Source organism: Tamandua tetradactyla, chromosome 14 (genome assembly GCF_023851605.1).
Source record: "Tamandua tetradactyla isolate mTamTet1 chromosome 14, mTamTet1.pri, whole genome shotgun sequence".
NCBI classification, from domain to species: Eukaryota; Metazoa; Chordata; class Mammalia; order Pilosa; family Myrmecophagidae; genus Tamandua; species Tamandua tetradactyla.
The window spans coordinates 22105405-22127327 of record NC_135340.1 but is presented as its reverse complement, the minus strand read 5'-3'; the positions used below and the strand labels follow the sequence as shown (position 1 = coordinate 22127327).

Here is a 21923-nt window from a genome sequence, read left to right as displayed (position 1 = left end):
CTTTATCACATTTGAACCTAATGCACATTTCTTTATCACAATTTGTTTGAATTTGGCTGCTTGATAAAGTTAACAACACTTCTGGAATACGAAATAAATCTAAAATTTAATTTTTAAAATTACCTTAATTTTAAGAGAAATACTAGTCAAAACTTCAGTGTACAAAGCAGTTTCTTCACACCACTTGCTTTTTAGTATAGCAGATGCACCATATAATCTAAATAGATGATTATTTGCTGCACAAGTCAGTGGAGAGGTGAGGTATTTTGGAGGGATTTCTTATTTTTCTTACCTTTTTTTCCCTAACATTCTTTATTTTTATTTGGATTGAAGATAATTTTCACATATGTTGATGTACATGACTTGGGATTTTTTTCTCTATCTTATGAAAATTTGAGGTGGTAGAAATGGTATGTTGCTTTTAATTCAGTGTCAAAAGAATGAAGAATCTCCGAATAATTTTTAAAAGATTGATTCATTGCCTACATGTAAATAGCCAAAATTAAAATACATACAATTCTAAAAGATTTGTCTCAGAGATATAATCTTAATTAATTTAGCTTGGCGCTACTCAAAATGTCTCTGAACATTATTATCTCCTTGATTTATGGGAGATAAATCAAGAAATTGAGAGCATTTAAGAAGAAAGATGGTAATTTTATGTTTGTTGAATCTAATTAAAAATAGAGGTTTGGATATTTTTTTAAATTTCATTTCTTATATTTTGTAAAGTCTGGCATTTTTGCAATAAACATTACCTTCATTATAAATTGATACTCTCAACAAATACTGTTATTATATTAACTGCCCATTTATTTCTACTTTCTAAGTTTTTGAATATTCTTATTTGTTTGGAGACAAAGAATTTGGATTTCACAGGAATGTGTTAAAATGTCTTTAATTTTTTTTTAACTTTAAATTCTTGTTAAATTCGTATGATATTCCATTTTAGGAAACAAGTTTTGAGGAACAATGTAATTCAAAGCAGGTTGTTGTATATTTTAGAAGTTTTGAGGGAGTTGCTAAGGCATCCAGCACATTTTAGTTATCACCAAACATAGCCTCCATTTACAGAATGCAGAAAAAATAAGGGAGAGAAAAGGACTAGTTGTTTCCTCAAATTTATAGGAAGCAATAATTAGAAGCAAAGCACACATTTTGTAAATAGTTTATTTTAGAGTTTTGTGAGATATTATGTTAAATTTTATATTTAATTTTTACAGTTTTGTTAGATTTACCTTAAATTTTGAGTTCATCTTGCGTTTGTAACAGTAAATCAGAGGCTGTTCATATGGTGGTTTCTTAAAATGCATTTAACAAAAATTTTGAGAGCTATTAACATATTCTTTGATGAGAACATCTTTAATATTAATATGTATAACTCAGTGTATATATTTTATGATTAAGATTTGTCCTTTTTTTCCTCTTTCTAGGAAGATGATCCATATGATCTTGAAGACCTTTCTGAATGAATATGAGGGAAATACAAGGAACAAAGTATAGTTCTGAAACTTGGGATCTATTTTGAGATAATCTCATTTTCAGAATGAGAAGTATATCTGGTTACCTTTATGAATGTAGAGACGTGAAAAGAGATTTATGATGGCAAAAAACAAAGAGCCTCGTCCCCCATCCTATACTATCAGTGTAGTTGGACTCTCTGGGACTGAAAAAGATAAAGGTAACTGTGGAGTTGGAAAATCTTGTTTGTGCAATAGATTTGTACGCTCAAAAGCAGATGAATATTATCCAGAGCATACTTCTGTGCTTAGCACAATAGACTTTGGAGGGCGAGTAGTAAACAATGATCACTTTTTATACTGGGGTGACATCATACAAAATGGTGAAGATGGAATAGAATGCAAAATTCATGTCATTGAGCAGACAGAGTTCATTGATGACCAGACTTTCTTGCCTCATCGGAGTACGAATTTGCAACCATATATAAAACGTGCAGCTGCTTCTAAGTTACAGTCAGCAGAAAAACTAATGTACATTTGCACTGATCAGCTAGGCTTGGAGCAAGACTTTGAACAGAAGCAAATGCCTGAAGGGAAGCTCAATGTAGATGGATTTTTATTGTGTATTGATGTAAGTCAAGGATGCAATAGGAAGTTTGATGATCAACTTAAATTTGTGAATAATCTTTTTGTCCAACTATCAAAATCAAAAAAACCTGTAATAATAGCAGCCACTAAATGTGACGAATGTGTGGATCATTATCTTAGAGAAGTTCAAGCATTTGCTTCAAACAAAAAGAACCTTCTTGTAGTGGAAACATCAGCCCGATTTAATGTCAACATTGAGACATGTTTCACTGCACTGGTACAAATGTTGGATAAAACTCGTGGCAAACCTAAAATCATTCCCTATCTGGATGCTTATAAAACACAGAGACAATTTGTTGTGACAGCAACAGATAAGTTTGAAAAACTTGTGCAGACTGTAAGAGATTACCATGCAACTTGGAAAACTGTTAGTAATAAATTAAAAAATCATCCTGATTATGAAGAATACATCAACTTAGAGGGAACAAGAAAGGCCAGAAATACATTCTCAAAACATATAGAACAACTTAAACAGGAACATATAAGAAAAAGGCGAGAAGAATATATAAATACTTTACCAAGAGCTTTTAATACTCTTTTGCCAAATCTAGAAGAGATTGAACTTTTGAATTGGTCAGAGGCTTTGAAGTTAATGGAAAAGAGAACAGATTTCCAGGTGTATTTTGTGGTGCTAGAGAAAACACCTTGGGATGAAACTGACCATATAGACAAAGTTAATGATAGACGGATTCCGTTTGACCTCCTAAGCACTTTAGAAGCTGAGAAAGTCTATCAGAACCATGTACAACATTTAATATCAGAGAAGAGGAGGGTAGAAATGAAGGAAAAATTCAAAAAGACTTTGGAAAAAATTCAGTTCATTTCACCTGGGCAGCCATGGGAGGAAGTTATGTGCTTTGTTATGGAGGATGAAGCCTTCAAGTATATCACTGAGGCTGACAGCAAAGAGGTGTACAGTAGGCATCAGCGAGAAATAGTTGAAAAAGCCAAAGAAGAGTTTCAGGAAATGCTTTTTGAGCATTCTGAACTTTTTTATGATTTAGATCTTAATGCAACACCTAGTTCAGATAAAATGAGTGAAATTCATACAGTTCTGAGTGAAGAGCCTAGATATAAAGCTTTACAGAAACTTGCACCTGATAGGGAGTCTCTTCTACTTAAGCATATAGGATTTGTTTATCACCCTACTAAAGAAACATGTCTTAGTGGCCAAAATTGCACAGACATTAAAGTGGAGCAGTTGCTTGCCAGTAGTCTTTTGCAGTTGGATCATGGCCGTTTACGGTTGTATCATGATAGTACTAATATAGATAAAGTTAACCTTTTCATTTTAGGAAAAGATGGCCTTGCCCAAGAATTAGCAAATGAGATAAGGACACAGTCCACTGATGATGAGTATGCCTTAGATGGAAAAATTTATGAGCTTGATCTTCGGCCAGTGGATGCCAAATCGCCTTACTTTTTGAGTCAGTTATGGACTGCCACCTTTAAACCACATGGGTGCTTCTGTGTTTTTAACTCCATTGAGTCACTGAATTTTATTGGGGAATTTATTGGAAAAATAAGAACTGAAGCTTCTCAGATCAGAAAAGATAAATATATGGCTAATCTTCCATTTACATTAATTCTGGCTAATCAGAGAGATTCTATTAGTAAGAATCTACCAATTCTCAGGCACCAAGGGCAGCAATTGGCAAACAAGTTACAGTGTCCTTTTGTAGATGTACCCGCTGGTACTTATCCTCGTAAATTTAATGAAACCCAAATAAAGCAAGCTCTAAGAGGAGTATTGGAATCAGTTAAACACAATTTAGATGTGGTGAGCCCAATTCCCCCCAATAAGGATGTGTCAGAAGCTGACTTGAGAATTGTAATGTGTGCCATGTGTGGTGATCCATTTAGTGTGGATCTTATTCTTTCACCCTTCCTTGATTCTCATTCTTGCAGTGCTGCTCAAGCTGGACAGAACAATTCTTTAATGCTTGATAAAATCATTGGTGAAAAGAGGAGGCGAATACAGATCACAATATTATCATATCATTCCTCCATTGGAGTGAGGAAAGATGAACTGGTTCATGGGTATATATTAGTTTACTCTGCCAAACGGAAAGCATCAATGGGAATGCTTCGAGCATTTCTATCTGAAGTTCAGGACACAATTCCTGTACAGCTGGTAGCAGTTACTGACAGCCAAGCAGACTTTTTTCAAAATGAGGCCATCAAGGAGTTAATGACTGAAGGAGAACACATAGCAACTGAAATCACTGCTAAATTTACAGCATTGTATTCTTTATCTCAGTATCATCGGCAAACTGAAGTCTTTACTCTGTTTTTCAGTGATGTTTTAGAGAAAAAGAATATGATAGAAAATTCATATTTATCAGATAATACAAGGGAATCAACACATCAGAGCGAAGATGTTTTTCTACCATCTCCCAGAGACTGTTTTCCCTATAACAACTACCCTGATTCAGATGATGACACAGAAGCACCACCTCCTTATAGTCCAATTGGGGATGATGTACAGTTACTTCCAACACCTAGTGACCGTTCCAGATATAGATTAGATTTGGAAGGAAATGAATATCCTATTCATAGCACCCCAAACTGTCATGACCATGAACGCAACCATAAAGTGCCTCCACCTATTAAACCTAAACCCGTTGTACCTAAAACAAATGTGAAGAAATTAGATCCAAACCTTTTAAAAACAATCGAAGCTGGTATTGGTAAAAATCCAAGGAAACAGACATCTCGGGTGCCTTTGGCACATCCAGAAGATATGGATCCTTCTGATAACTATGCGGAACCAATTGACACAATTTTCAAGCAGAAGGGCTACTCTGATGAGATTTATGTTGTCCCAGATGATAGTCAGAATCGTATTACTAAAATTCGAAATTCATTTGTAAATAACACCCAAGGAGATGAAGAAAATGGATTTTCAGATAGAACCTCAAAAGGTCATGGGGAACGGAGACCTTCAAAATACAAGTACAAATCTAAAACCTTGTTTAGTAAAGCCAAGTCATATTATAGAAGAACGCATTCAGATGCGAGTGATGATGAGGCTTTTACCACTTCTAAAACAAAAAGAAAAGGTAGACATCGTGGAAGTGAAGAAGATCCCCTTCTTTCTCCAGTTGAAACTTGGAAAGGTGGTATTGATAATCCTGCAATCACTTCAGACCAGGAGTTAGATGATAAGAAAATGAAGAAGAAAACCCACAAAGTAAAAGAAGATAAAAAGGTAAGTCTAATTTATGGTCAATGATATTTGTAAAGTTGTTTTGTTTCTGGCATTTTAATATGTAGTTTTTTTTCTAAGTGATGGATTTGATGTAGGTGAGAAGGTAGGCTGTCTTATGTCAAATTCAGTAAATATAATTAACAACTCTCTTTTGTTACTATTTAATTGCATTTTGTTTACTTGTACCTTATCTTTTTTGGTGTAGAAGTTTGATTTCATATTCTTCAGCATAAAAGTTCTAGGTGGATATATTCTAAATTTATAGAAAACCAGATATGAAATAGTTTTGTATTTTTCTGTCTGTATATGCATCATTTGTTTTTTTCCTTCTGATCTACTGGTTTTGCAATATTTGATGCACCTAATCTCACTGAAGGATTTTAACGTTAACAGTAAACCAGTAACAATCTGTAGCTCTTGTAAAGTTCTTATCTTTTCCAGGCAGCTTCTTTCTTCCTCCATGCCTGAACACATGTAGAAAAGGTATCTGAAATTTGAATCATAGAATTCTGAACAAGGGGGTGTAAGGGAAGTTCAGTGGTAGAATTCCTGCTTGCCATGTGGGAAACTCAGATTCGATTTCTGGTCCATGCACTTCCCAAAAAACAAACAAACAAGCCAAAACAAACAAACAAAAATTCAACAAATGGTGCTGCAATAACAGGATACTCACATGGAAAAATAATGAAAGGTGACCCCACCATATAGCATACCAAAAAAAAAAAAAAGGAATTCTGATCAAATAGCACATTTTTGTTTTACATTTTAGATAGATTATTCATCTGATGGTATTGAGCATTAGAAACCTAAATATGTGTGCTATTAAAGTTGTACTTAGTTTTAATTTTTATTCTTTAAAAACTTTTTAATTATATAATATATGTACAAAGCAAAGAAATAAAAAATCAGTAGTTTTCAAAGCACTCTTCAACAGTTAGTTACAGCACAGATCCAAGTTTGTCATGGGCAACCATACGATCCTGCCAGATTTTTCCTTCTAGCTGCTCCAGAATTTAGGAGGCTAGAAGGCTTAAGTGTTTTATTATCACTACAATTAACTTTTTTCTTTCTTTTTTGTGAAAAATAGCATATATACAAAAAAGCAGTAAATTTTCAAAGCACATCACCACAATTAGTTGTAGAACGTATTTCAGAGTTTGACATGGGTTATAGTTCCACAATTTCAGACTCTAAGATACTGGAGACTAAAAGAGATATCAATTTAATGATTTAGCAATCATATTTATTTGTTAAATCCTATCTTCTCTGTATAATTCCACCTTTACCTTTGATCTTTCTACCCCTCTCGTTAGGGTGTTTGGGCTATGGCCATTCTAACTTTTTCATATTGGAAGCGTCTGTCAGTATTATGGGGTAGGGAGATGGAACTATCTCATGTTCTAGAGAGGCTGGGCCCTCCAGGTTTCAGGACTTATCTGGTCCAGGGATCCATCTGGCAACTATAGGTTTCTGGACAGTTATACTAGTGCATGGAACCCTTGTGGAATCTTATATATTGCTCTAGGTGTTCTTTAGGATTGGCTGGAATGGTCCTAGTAGGGGTTTGGCAGGTTATGATAGGTAGCAGTGTCTAACTGAAGCTTATGTAAGAGCAACCTCCAGAGTAGCCTCTCAACTCTATTTGAATTCTCTCTGCCACTGAAATTTTATTAGTTATTTATTTTCACCCTTTTGGTCAGGATGGAATTGTTGATCCCATGGTGCCAGGGCCGAATTCATCCTGGGAGTCATCTCCCACATTGCTAGGAAGACTTTCACCCCTGGATGTCGTGTCCCATGTAGTGGGGAGGGCAATGATTTCACTTGCAGATTGGGCTTAGAGAGAGTGAGGCCATAACTGAGCAACAAAAGAGGTTCTCTAGAAGTAACTCTTAGGCATTCCTCTAGGTAGGCTTGCTTCTCTGTTACTTACATGAACTTTACAAGAGTAAACCTCAAGGTGAAGGGCAAGGCCTTTTGGTTTGGGTGTCCCTGTAGTTTGACACAGTATCAGGGAATTTTTATTAATATTTTAGAAATTTTGCATCTAATACCATATGACACTTGATTGTAACAATCTTTTATTTAATGATTTTTGTGATACTAAGATATCATCCGATAGGTTTTTATTCTGACATATTGATAATTTCATCAAAGTCCATACTCTTATAAATTATTAATGTATATTTAGTACAGCTGACTGTTTATCAAACCTAATTAAGAATGTTTATTCTGAGTAAGCTTATCTTACATAGTTATCCTATATATAATAACTGCCTATTTTGAATAGGCTCCATTTTGTTTTTTAAGTCTAAGCTGTAGTATTTCCTTATATTATCCTTAACTATTCTAGGATATATAAGGCTGTGTTTATAAAGTGTTTTAAAATCAAACTCATTTCGATTTATAGCATGTACTCTTAATTTTACAACATATGCTACTAAGAATAAATGTCTCTGACATCTTTCTCGCTCACCTTGTTACCACTAGTCCTATCTACACGCCTTCTTACCACCAAAAGTCTTTAGTATTTTTCTCTTAGCAAGTGTGTAACATTAATGAAGCACTTATTAACAAAAAAGCATGCACCGATTTTCCATTTTCAATTGCTTTTTGCGTGTGTTTCCATTTTTTATGACAAGCCTACTTAATTGTTTTGGTAACTTTACATTCTGATATAATTTTGACTTAGAAAATAGTTGCAAGAATAATAAAAGGAACTCCTGTGTATACCTTTTATCCAGATTTATCAATTGTTTACATTTTACCCCATTTGCTTAAGCTGTGTGTACATGTCTGTATGTATTGGATGGCATTTTGTTCTGAGCCCTTTGAGAATAAGTTGGAGACATCAGACTCTTTTACCACTAAATACTTCATTGTGTATTTTCTAAGAACAAAAACATTCTCTTACATAACCATAGAAAGATTATCAAAATCAGATTTAACAATACTGTTATTTATTCCACAGCTTATTTTCAAATTTCGTTGTTTGTCCCAGAAAGTCCTTAATAATTTACCCCCAATTCTGCCTAATTTTACTTGTAATCATAGTATGTGTATTTTTCATACGTTTTTTCACTTAATATTTTTCTCTATTGCTAAAGAGTCTTTCAAATTATATTTTTAGTTATTACATAGTTTTCCATTTAGCAAATGTATAAAAATTGTACAGTATTATACTTTTAGTTATTACATAGTTTTCCATTTAGCAAATGTAAAAAAATTGTACAGTTAGGGTTCCAGGTTTTCAAATTTGCTATTGCTTTGACTGCAGTGACCAATTTGCATAAACATTTATTCCTTTGAGTTTATTTCTTTAGGGTAAGTAAATATACAATAATGAAATCTCCAGAATCAAAAGGCATGAGTATTTCAATGACTCAATATTTATCATTACTACAGCTTTTTTAGTGCTAAGTTCTTGATGATTAGTACTTTGAAGGAGAAAGAATGTGCTAAATTGATATTTATATTCTAAAATTTTAGCACAGCTCTGATTCCAATTAGTTTGTTAATGATAATGTTCCTTTAATTGAATGTTAATGTTCCTTGAATTGCATTCAGTCCCTTTGAATCTGATTTATCCTATCTAGTCACATATTGTATTTCACAGATTCTGAATCCAACTTTTTATTTATTTACATCTCTGAAATCTTTATGGCATTTCATAATTTAAGTGACAGAGGGTTTTTTCCTTTTTCTTTTTAAGTGGTATGCAGAATTATTGTACCTTTTACAATCTCTGGCATCTTAGAGTCGCTGAAATATAATAATTTGTCTTTAATTTTTATGATTATTCCTAGCCACAGAGAAAAATGGGAGTTAATAACAGACCTAAATTCTCTACCTCCACACCTTGCATATGGTTCATATATTTCATTCTACTTAGTACTCTATTTATTTATTTGGTATCATTCTTTTTCTCACTTGCATTCAGTGGGTGAGTTGGTTTTGAGTTGTACTTTTAATCTGCTTAAGTTGTACTTTTAATCTGTTTAAAGTTAACTCCTAGTAGTTTCATAGCTAACTAATTTTTAGAGCGGTTTCATAATTGCGTGTGCTTTTATGTATATGGCTTTAATTATTAGATTCATGTTTTATGCACAAACTCTAAGAAAATTGGAGAAATATCTTAGAAGCTTTTAAAATCTGTAAGTAGTTTTAATCTGGTATCACATTTACTCATATGTTTGATTTCTGGTCTTAAAAAGATAAACAGATTACAGTGCAACTTCATAGATAGTTTTTGTGCTAGAGTTAAGTTTTAGGGCTTGGAATTTATGTATGTACAGTGAGATGCCTTGGATCTTTCTTGGGTAGTTTATATAACATTTTTCCATGTTATTTTTCCTTTAAGCCTTACAGGATGGTTGGAGTACTTTTATGCTGGTTAGTTTACCTAAAAATTCTTTTCATAGTGTAAGCTCGACTTGTGTAGTTCAAGTTGTTTTAGGTTTCAGTTCAGTGAGCATCCACAAGAACCTGTAAAAAAGCTATTGAGGGCGGGCCGCGGTGGCTCAGCGGGCAAGAGTGCTTGCCTGCCATGCCGGAGGACCCCGGTTCGATTCCCGGCCCCAGCCCATGTAAAAAACAAACAAACAAACAAAATATAATAAAACAAGAAAATGTTTAAAGATGTTTCCCTTCCTTCCTTCCATCCTTCCTTCCTTCTCTCTGTCTTTCCTTCCCTTCCTCCCTCTCTCTTTAAAAAAAAAAAAAAAAAAAAAAAAAGCTATTGAAGCATATAAAAAGTTGTAAGGTTTGCATCCCTTAGAGAATTTAAATACTAGTTTGGGAGGCAAGCAATACCCTGTGATTGGGATGCAGTTTCGAAAAGTACTATGGCAGCAGGACAGCAGTTGAAAAAAGCATAATGTAGTAGTTAAGAATATATGGTTTGGACTTGAGGAATTTGAATCTAGGGTCTATCATTTACTAGCTATATAACTGTGAACCTCTGTATTTCAATTTCCTCATTTAGAAAAGAAATAATAATCATACTTCTTAGGGGTGCTATGAGAAATAAACTAATGTTTGTTTAAACTAGTGCTTGACTGACACTTGGTAAGTTTGTTAAATAAAAAATAAATATGTACACTACTTTGTGATAATATAGTTCAAATATAAATATTATGGAAGTATGGGAAAGAGTACCATAGAGTGTGAGGTTAGTTTCACAAGAGTTCATTAAAAAGGTAATTCATCAGTTTCTAGCAGTGTGATTGGTTTTGAAGAAGATGGAAAAGTATTTTAGGCAGAGGAAATCAGTTGTGTAGAGGCATAAAACTGTAAGTAAGATGTAAGGTATGATAAGAAATCTGTCCTAATCTTCAGGGTACTTTTAAGGGTGTTTGCTAAACAGAAGAGCTATAGTTTAAAATCCAAAAGCAGTTAGTTTAAGCGGGTCCTTGAACAGTAAGGAAAGTTTTGTTTGATTTATAATTGTAAATAGGTAAATGATTGACACCATATAGCCTAACTAGGGGGCAGATATAGACATTCAGTTGTAGAGAAATTAGGATATGTTTGACCAAATGAGATCAACAAAACTACAAGTTAATTATTATAAAAGACTAGAAAACTAGACATACCTGGTAAGGTTGATTAGAAAAAAGAGAAGGCACAAACACTGTAAATGGAAAGGGGGACATAACTACAGATAGATCAGATTTAAAAGATAATAAGGAATACAGTCAACAATTTCATGCCAGCAGATTTGAAGATTTAAACACAATGAATAAAATTCTAGAAAATTATAAGAAAGCCTTTAAGTGTTTTCTAACTGTTAGATTCATTGTAAGGTAGTAGTTAAAGCTTCCTATGAAGAAAATATCAGGCCCTGAAGAAAAAGATAATTTTTCAGGTTATTTTCCTAGGAACAGATTATTCCAATTTCACAAATTCCATAGAATAGAAATCAGGGGATGCAGTCCATTACCAGACAAGGATGATATAAGAAAGGAAAATTAGAGTCCCATTTTACTCAGGAGCATGCATCCAAAAATCCTCAATAATATACAGGTCTGCATACCCTAACTACAATTTTGAAACCCAGTAACCTGTAAACTAAGCTTTTTTCAGAACTTGGCGACAAAACCTGATCTGGCCTTTACATGTGACAAAACCTGCTTTAACTAATGTGGAGCTCTTAATAATCATTATGTATTTCACTTATAGTGAATATTCATCCATTTCGTATATGCTCTGAGAGCAGAGTGATGACAGTCTGCTGGAGTTGTTATATAGTACACATTTTTGAGCCATATATTATTGCTAGTGACTAAAAACTTCTGTCTAACATATATCCCAAGAAATTTAGGTAAGATAGCAATTTTAGATAACTAATTTATTTGTCTCATAGATAAAGGATTATAGATCTATAGCAAATAGATATATCCAGCAGTATATAAAAGGAAAATCTTATCCAAGTTGGGTTGTACCAGATTGCAACGATGACTTAATATCAGAAAATCTATACTCCATGAAAAGACTGAAGGAGAAAAACATCATCTGATGGTGATAGATACAGGAAAAGCACTTGATACAAGTTAACAAATTCACGGGGAAAACTAAAACAGAAACAGGTAACAACTTTAACCTGAGAAATGGTATCTACAAACATGTAAATAAGCAAAATCCACAAAAAACATTTTCTGTCATCCTTACTGGGGAAATGTTAGAAGTATTCCCTTTTCAATCAGGGGAAGACAAGATATTCACCTTATCTCTACTTCTATTCGGTATTATGTGGAAGTTCTAATCAAAGCTATAAGGAAAAGAAAAGAATATTGGAAAGGAAAAAACAGTTGTGATTATCAGCTGATAATATGATTAGATACATAAAAAAACAAGATTTACAGATAAATTATTAGTTTCAATAAAAGAGTTTAGCAGAGTAACTTATATAAAATATAAGATCAGTAATCAAAAGTCAATTGCTTCATCAACAGGTGAATAAGTAAGTAAAATGTGTTATATACATACACTGGAACATTACTCAACCTTAAAAAGGAGTGAAGTTCTAATGCATGCTGCTATGTGGGTGAACCTTAAAGATGTCATGTTGAGTGAAATAAATCAGGCACTAAGAGACTGTATGATTCCATTTACATGAAATAGGTAGAATATGCAAATTCATAGGTACAGAGCCAGGAGTCGGGATTGGAAGAATTGGAAATTAATGCATAATCGGTGTAGGATTTCTATTTGGCATGAAGAAAAAGTTCTGGTAATGGAAGGTGGTGAAGGGAGCGCAATACATTGTAAGTGAGATTAATCCCACTGAGTGGTATACATGGGAGTGGTTGAAATGGAAAAGTATTTTCTGTATAAGTCTCCACAATTTCTAAAAAAGGTAACTAAAAAGGGCACAATTATAATCAAATGTGATACATGATCATAAACTGGATCTAATAATGGAGAAGAAAAGTCTCAAAAGCACATTATTTGGACATGGAAAAATTGGAATATTGACTATAGGCTTTATGTCAGTGTTAAATTTCTTGAAATTAACTGAACTTTTAAGGTGCTTACATAAGTGAATATCCTTTTTCTCAAGAAATATACATGAAAGTATTTAAGATATACAGCCTACCCTCAGATGCTTAGAATATAGATTGATAATTGAATAGATAAAATATGGCAAATTTGGCAAAATGTATAATTGGTGAATGTGGGTTTATCTGGATGAGGGTATGTTGGAGTTCTCTGAGAGTTTTGTATTTTTGCAACTGTCCTGAGGTTGAAATAAGGGAAAAAAGTCCATTCCATTTCTATACATCAGCAACAAAAAACAAAAAAAGAGAAAGTAATAAGTGATACGATTTGAAAAGCATCATAGGTTATCCTGTCCTCAGTTATAATGATAACATCATATGTTTAAACCTCTAGGGGGAAAAGTATAAAACTTTATTGAAAAATACTAATGAAGTCCTAAAGAAATGGATCTATTGCCTTCCTATCCATAAATATGGCATATCATATAGAGGTCATTCTCCAGACTGATACCTAGATTCAGTACTGTCTCATTCAGAATCTCAATGATTTTCGAGGAACTTCACGACTAATTTTAATATCCCTATGGAAGAGGAAAGAACCTGGAATAGCCAGGTCACTTCTGAAGAAGAAAGATGAGATGCAGTGTTTGTGCTTAATATATTAGATAATATAAAACTTGACATTGGCACAAGGGTAGATATATTGATGAATAGAATTGAATAGAGAGCCCAGAAACACACATAGGCCCCTGGTCTAGAACTGTTCTTCTAGCATGGTAGCCCATAAACAGTAGCCCGTAACCAGTAGCCACATGAGACTCAAACATTTGAAATGTGGCTAGTCTAAATTGATATGGGCTATCTGGAGGTGAGGGGAGGACTTCCTCTGAAGAATTCTTTTTAGTTCAGTATGACAGATTAACTAGGGAAAGGGTGGGGTGGATTGGAGAGTATTTAATGCTGAATAAATAGCATGAGCATTTGTTGGGAGGGAACATAGTATGTTCTTAAAGTGGGTCACTGTGGCTGGTTCATTGATCTAGGACAGTTGTTAACATACTTTTTTTATAAAGGGCCAGACAGTAAGTGATAAATATGCCTTTGGGAGGGACGTAGTCTCTGTTGTAACTATTCAGTCTGCTGTTATAGTGTGAAAGCAACCATGGACAGCAGATAATGAATAAGCATAGCTGTGTTCTCATAAATCTGTTTTCAAAAGTGGGGCAGAAGAAAAAAAAAACAGGCTGGTTTTGGCCCACAGGCCATAGTTTGCTGACCCCTAATCAAGGGGAGAGAGTAGTACAAGGAGAGACTTAAGAGTAGAGTACATACCAGACGCTGTGAGACTTTGTTGGCAATGATAGGAATTTTGTTATTCAGCCTAAGACTCTATTTGAAATTAGATAGTGACTGGATTTGTTTCTTGCGATCATTTGGTTTCAGTATGGTGAATAGTTTGGAAATGAGAGCTAAAGAGGATATGAAAGATGATTTAGAATATTACAGGAGTCTAAGCAAACAATGATGAAACCTTGGAGTAATTGGGGTAAGGAGACAGAGTGGTGGCAATGGAGAGAATGGGATGGTTTGAGAGATACTTAGGTAGTAAAATCCGTAGGATTTGATGTTATATGTGTCTGGTGCTCAGGAGTGGGGCAAGAATAACGATGAGGTAAGAAAAGCATCTCCTAGATTTCTAGCTTGTACAACCTTATTAGCAAACATGCAGTTCATGACATATGCTGTTGGAAGTTTTCCAGGTTTGGAGTTGGGGTGGTGAAATTAAAATTTTGAGATGTCAAGTAGGTAGTTAGATATGCGGATCCTCGGAGGAGAGGTCTGCGTTGGAGAGCTGTTTAAGGAGACACTGAAGTAGAGATGGTAATGGATGAGATCAGCTAGATAGTGAATACAGAGGAATGCCTAACACAGAGTCTTGAGGGACTGCTGGTGTTGAAAGTCCATGTAGCACAGGTGATCCAGTTAGAGGAGGCTTTGTTTGCTCCAAAATGAATTTAATGTTGGTTGTGAAAGGAAAATATCTAAGAAATTCTCTATTGCAGCCTACAATGAGAATTTTTTTAATCATGTCACATTATACACAGATATTTCTGCATAACTGAAACAGAATTTCCCAAAACAATACCTGCATTAACTGTATAAAGTATTTTTATTTTCTAGTCTCTTATAGGGGAAAAATGCTGGTTGTGACCTACCGAATTGTTCAGAAAGCAATGCTTTAAGAAATGAAGCTGAATGAAAATATTTGGGTTGTGTTTCTAAAATTGCCAGTTTTCAGCGTATCTATTCAATGAAGTGAGGTATACCTATGTTTAGGCTAATTTGATTGTTCTTCAGTAGCTATTTCAGTGGTGCCAGCTTAATTCAGATACAGTAAATAGTAAAACACTTAGTGACTTTTATGCTACATTGGAGTAAACTGGTATTTTGATAATTTTTCATTTTAGCTTCTTTTTAAATTGTTTTCCTATCTTGTTTCCAGATCCTGAATCTTTCTGTCTTCTTATCTATTTTAGCCTTACCAGCTACTATTTTATTCCCAGATGCTCCTTCTGGTCTATATTCTTTTTCCAGTATTTTACTATTCTGTTCTTACCTAAACCCCCACTATTAGATGTGTCTTACAAGATTCTGCTATGTTAGCCAGGACTTGGAACTTATTAGGAAAATACCAAAATTGGTGTGTTTTCTTAAAAAACAAAAAAGAAAAAAACACTGAAGAGAAGATATTGCTATGTATATTCAGTCACAAGATATTAATTTGATGTTAGCAAATAGTGGCATGATACCCTGCCATTAATATGGTAGTTCCTTTAGAAGATAGCAAATCTTAGGCTTAGAATTATTCTACCTCTAAATTCTAGAACCCCGCAGTCTTTATTAAGTAAAATTCCTTTTTAAAATAAAATACTGTTAATCATACAGTAGTTACCAGAATTTTCTCTTGATCCAGAAACTTGATTCCAGATATGAAAGTAATGAAATACATGGAAATATGTCCGCATTGAACTGTTTATCCATATCAGAATGCTTAAGTTACAGCGTAAGTCTGCTCTTGATTTTCGTGTATGTCACTTAACCTGTTGGGAGCTGTTACATTGACTAGAAGTTTTGCTAAACCTTGTTGAAAATATAAAATATGAAGTTTAAACAAAACCAGTTTTACTAGACTGACTTCCTTGAAGGTGGAGTCCATGACGAAGTCATCCTAACAGTGCTCAGGCATAGTAGGCATTCAATAAAATGTTTGCAAATAAAATGAATTTCCTTGAGTCAAAATAAATTCAAATTATTAAATAGACATATAAATGGTTCTTTTATTATCATTACCAAAACAAGGCATGCTTTCTCTCTCTCTATGTTTGTATGTGTGTAAACATACACACACACATAAATATACACACACAGACTTCATCTGATCAAAGCATCTCAGTTCAACATAGTGTGCTAGGCCGTGGAGATCAACTATAAATGTTACACACACCTTGCCTCTAGTAAACATTTTGGTTTTCATCCCTTAGTAAGTTTCCCCAATCTAGGGGAATACCAACTTCTAATATTCTTAAGTGAGAGAAATTAGGTTCTTGAAAGAATTTTAATTAAGTCTGAATAATGATATTTGAATGCTATAAAGCTTACTACAGAATAGCAGTACTTAAAGATTGAATAGAGTAGACCTACACTTTGTTTAGCGAGCAAGAATTCTTCATTTAAGCCTTGAACTACTTGAAAGTATCTTAGATTTCTTGACATTTGTTATAGGGTATCCATTGTTACCTTGAAGAAAGGAGAGGGGAGAGTGAGGGCTACCTTTGTAAAGGAAATGTGATCAGAAGCATGAGAAACTTCTTTATCAGAAGCCTTCCACCAGCATCTTTTCCTGTTTATTGCCAAGAGTGGGTCCTTTATCCACTCTTGACTGATAAATTCTCGTCAAGGGAACAGGAATTATGCTGTTGAGTTTACCATGAGCCTTTACCCTTAGACTGGATGAAGTTGGTTTTCCCCTAGATAGATTGGGGTACTTTTGTAAGTAGCATTTCTTGTGCTGGCTGCAATAATTTATGGTGTTATATGAGGGTAATAGTGCAAGTATTTCTATCTATATTTTACTATTTACTGTTTCTTTGAATTTATTCTGTGGTGTCAGTTTCACCATGAAGTATATTTCTGACTAATCTGCTTTAATAAGACTTAATTTAAAACGACTGTTATCAATGATATGCTTGTTTTCACTAATATAAAAGTAATTTGGGACAAATCTAAATTTTCTTAGGCATGGCTTTCTGTTCAAACTTAGTTTTTTTGTTTGCATTCACAGCAACATTGAATGTTTAGCAAAAACTGACATAGTGCAAGTTATTGAAATTATTCTTATTTCTGAAGCAGATTAATTGTAATTGTTAGAATATGTTTAGTTAATATGTATTAAGGAGGGTCTTAAAATCTATAACAGAATATTGTGTTCTTACTATAATGCTATACCATTGGACAGTTGTTGCTATTGCAAAATCATAGGTAAGTTCCTAGTGTTGCCAATTTTATGTATTCCACAATTTGATATAATAGAAATTGTCCCACTCAGTCCTAGAAGGGATATTTTTTTACATTGAAGATAATTTTATGATACCCCCAGCTCTGAAATAAATGCTTTCTTCTTATCTCAGCTGGTATTATGAATGAGTACTCAAGTAAATAGGGGTTTATTTATGACTAAGGAAGAGAAACCCCAGAGGAAAGAGCTACTGCTTTAGTCATTAAAGAAAAGTTTTAATAAAGGACTGCTGCTTTTATAATTTTTTAAAATTTTTATTATTTCTTCAAGGTCTCATTTCTGATTTGGTTTATTTGCATCCTGTCTTTTTTTCTTTGACAGGCTAGTATAGTAGCCCATCGATTTTATTGATTTTCTCAAAGAACCAACTTTTGGTTTGCTTCTTTCTGTTGTTCTTTTGTTCTCCCATTCATTTAACTCTGCTTTAATCTTTGTTATTGCTCTTCTATTTGCCTTCAGTTAGTTTGCTGTTCTTTCTCAAGTTCCTCCAGATGAGCAGTTAAGTCCTCAATTTTTGTTTTCTTCTTTTCTAATATAGGTGCTTATAGCAATAAATTTCCTTCTCAGCATAGCCTTTAACGCATCTCTTGATGATGATAACGCAAGTTCTTGATATGTTGTATTCTCGTTTCCATTCATCTTCAGATAGCTACTGATTTCTCTAGCAATTTCTTCTTTGACCTACTGGTTGTTTCAGAGTGTGTTAATTTGATCTCCATGTATTTGTGAAAGTTCTTGTTGTTTGGTAACTATTGATTTTCAGCTTCATTGTGATCAGAGAAAATGCCTTGAATAATTTCAGTGTTTTTAAATTTATAAAGACCTGTTTTGTGCCCCAGCAAATGATCTATTTGGAGAATGTTTCATGAGCACTAGAGAAAACATGTATATCCTGGTGTTTAGGGGTATAATGACCTATATATGTCTGTTAGGTCTAATTCATTTACAAATTGTTTAAGTGCTGTATTTCCTTGTTGATCCTCTGTCTGGTTGTTCTGAGAATGTAGAAGAGAGTGGTGTATTGAAGTCTCCTACTATTATTGTTGAAATGTCTATCGCTATCTTTAGTTTTGCCAGTCTGTCCAGTACTTCACTTCTTCTTGGTTGGGAGCATAGACATTTATGATTGTTATTTCTTCTTGATGAATTGTCCCTTTTACTAATATATAGAGTCCTTCTTTGTCTCTTCTGATGTGTTTACATTTATAGTTTATTTTATCTGATATTAGTATAGCCACTCCTGCTTTCTTTTGGTTACTGCTTGCATGGAACATCTTTTTCCTTCCTTTTACTCTCAATCTATTTGTATCCTTGTGTCTAAGATGAGTCTCTTGTAAACAGCATATATCCAGATTATGTTTCTTAATCTGTTCTACCAAGCTTTATCTTTTAATTGGTAGCTTTGTCCATTAACATTCAAAGTTATTACTGAAAATGTGTTTCTTGAATCCACCTATTATTTGTCAGATCTATATATCCTTTTCCCTCTTTCTCTTTTTATCCTTTAAGTTACCCTTGCTGGTACTCTTCAATTCTGTCTCCCTCCTTCAGACCTCTCTCTCCTGTCTGTTTTTTTTTTCAGCTGGTAGAACTACCTTTGATATTTTTTGTAGGGCTGGTCTCTTGTTCACATATTCTCTCAACCTTTGTATATGAAAATTTTAATATCTTTCTCTGTATTGAAGAACAGTTTGACTGGGTACAGAATTCTTGGCTGGAAGTCTTTCTCTTTCAGGATCTTAAATATATCATACCACTGCCTTCTCGCCTCCATAGTGCCCATTGAATAGTCCAAGCTCAGTCTTATGTGATTTCCCTGGTATGTAGTAGATTGTTTTTCTCTTGACACTTTCAGGATTTTCTGCTTCTCTTCAACATTTGACAAACTAATTAGTATGTGTCTTGGGGAAGACCTATTTGGATTTATTCTGGTTGGAGTTCATTGGGCTTACTTTGATTTGCATATCATGTCTTTTATAAAGGTTGGGAAGTTTTCCCCCAGTATATTCTCCACTAATAGTCTTGGCCCTTTACTTTTCTCCTTTTGGGATGCCGATGATTCTTATATTTGTGCGCTTTGTTTTGTCCATCATTTCTCTGAGATCCATTCAGATTTTTCCATCTTTTTTGCCATTTGCTCTTTTGTGTGTTCATAATTAGTTGTCCCGTCCTCTAGTTTACTTATTCTTTCTTCTCCCTTTTCAAATCTGCTGTTGTGTGTCTCTAGTGTATTTTTTATTTAGTCTAAAACATCTTTAATCTCTGTGATATCTGCCATTTTTCTAGTTATTCTTTCAAATTCCTCTTTATGCTCTTCTAGTATCCTCTTGATCTCCTTTATGTCATTAGCCATCCCAGTGCTTTTATTTAGTAAGTTATATAGACATCTTTGATTAGCTGTTCCAAAGTTTGTGTCTCCTCTTGTGTTTTAATTTGGTCATTAGACTGGGATGTTTCTGTCTGCATCTTCAAGTGATTAGTGATCTTCTGTTGTTTTGCTGCATATAAATATCTTGCTAGGGTTACGGTGGATGTTGATTTCCTTCAGTAGTTGAAAGCTTTATATTTGCGGGATGAGTATGGAGCCAGATGTGGGGCATGGGGAGAAGCACAACAGTTCAGTGACAGGTTGTGCTGCAGGTATATGCACGGCTTGAGGACTCTATGTTGGTGCCTGTAAGCGTGGGGTGCATGGTGTGCGGGATTGTGGAGGTGTGCTGTGGGGGGGCTGTGAGGGCAAGGTGCAGCTTAAGCAGGCTTTGAAGTGCAGGAGCAGGGTGTGGCATGGGGACACAGTGGTAGGGTGTGGCAGGAAGTGGATGGGGGTGCTGAGCAGCTGTGTTGGGGCTGGTATGTGAGCAAGATATGGGTGGGCACGTGAGGCATGTTGGTCAGGGGTGTCAGGGTGTGGGAGAAGGGCATTTGTGCCATGGGGTGGGGCAAGGGTACGCACACATGCGAAGTAGGGGTGTAGGGTGCAAGGGTCAAGAGGTCCGTGCACAGATACGTGGGTGCCTGTCATGGAGGATGTAGCTGTTCCGGTGTGTAGATCTGGGGGACAGGGCCCTGGAGTGCACGGGACTAGAGGGAGTCCAGCATTCGCACACAGAGCTCAAGGACAGCAGGGTGGGATTGTACCTGCATGGGCTGAGGGCGGGTGTGGCTCATATGCGCAGGTCGCACTTGCCCAGAGCTTAGGTTGCATGGCATGAATGGTAGCATGTGCACATATGCATCTGGGGAGCCAGATGCTGAGGCACGCATGCTGCGCAGAGCTTGTGGCAGGAGTGGGTAGAGTTGAGTGAGTGTGTGGGCTGGGTGCGGGTGTGGCCTGGGTATGAAGGTGAGCACCTGCAGCCCAGATGCATAGGTAACTGCCTTTAGGGGACAGGGAGGAGGAGATGGGGATCCAGAGCCTGGACTCGGGTACACAAGTCTGGGGCGTGGCGGGGCAAGACTCTGCGCTTGCATGGGAGAGGTGGGTAGAGCTGGGACAGGCTTGTATGTGTGCACAGGGCAGGGGTGTTTGGAGCGCAGTGGGGGTGCTGGTGATGAGGTTCAGGTGTACAGGGTGTGGTGGGAGTCGCAGGGCAGGGGTGATGCCCGAGGGTAGCACGTTCCTTGGAACGTGTCTTGGCTTAATTCCCTGTTCCTGTCTCCCTCTCTGAGCACTCTTGTCGGATTCGGGCCTCTGTCTAAAAATGAACGCTGTAGACTGTTCTCTGGTTCTCTGCGGCTCAATTCTTTGACTTTTTTCAATTAGAGCCTCTCTATGTAGTGTAGAAGACCCTCTCAGGTCACTTGCACCCTGGAATTGCCCTCCCGGTCTTTTTTCTGTCCCTTCTCTAGCTGTTCTTTGGAACAGGAGTGAACTCAACCTATCCTATTCTGCCATCTTCTCAGAAGTCCCTGCTTTTATAATTTTTTATGTTTACAATTCTTAGAGCAAAATAAGGGTGTGTTAAAAGGGATTGTGACTTTTTAACTTAACTGTCCAAATAAAAGGTACACTTTTGTATAAAGTAACTGTGTTTAGCTTTGGAGTTCTCCTCTTTGATAGTTTCTAATGCTTTAATTTTCTCCTTTGCCTGGGCCACCACTTCCTGTTTCTTTATTCTGTTGAGCCTGGATGTTTTGATATGTTAATCTGTTGTCACTGAAATTTAGTCTTCATGGCATCTGTTCTGTATCTTGTATCCAGCTAGTGTTATGACAGAGTTTTCCTCAAATGCCAGGAGCTAACATTAAAAAAAAAAAGAAAGAAAAGAAGATGCCTTTCCCAGTCTTTGCTGATTGACCTGTGCAAGTGCTCTCCTTCAGGGTTTATCCATAAAGTGGGTTGTATGAGAATCATTCCAGGCTCTAAGGCCTTTCCTGTTCTTTTGGGTCATGCTTATTGTCCTATGGCTTATTGTCACATGTCCTTATGGCCCTAGGAATTCTCCCATTTAAACAGTTTGTTATGTCCCCTTTCCCTCCAATATCCTTTGTTTTTGTTTTACTATTGTAGCACGGTGGTTTTCAGTTTG

At 35.4% G+C, this 21923-nt stretch overlaps 1 protein-coding gene across 8 annotated transcripts in view; it reads left to right on the top strand.

Annotated features, from left to right (window-relative positions):
* The window catches only part of ARHGAP5 (Rho GTPase activating protein 5), a 93046-nt gene that overhangs the window by 9655 nt on the left and 61468 nt on the right, over nucleotides 1-21923 (top strand). For all 8 annotated transcript variants that reach the window (XR_013162221.1, XM_077126994.1, XM_077126991.1 and 5 more), the window contains exon 2: nucleotides 1434-5319. Coding sequence is in view for 7 of the 8 variants with exons in the window: in XM_077126994.1 (XP_076983109.1) it covers nucleotides 1600-5319 (3720 nt within the window). In the remaining variant the exon portion in view is untranslated. The remainder of the gene's footprint in view (nucleotides 1-1433; nucleotides 5320-21923) is intronic.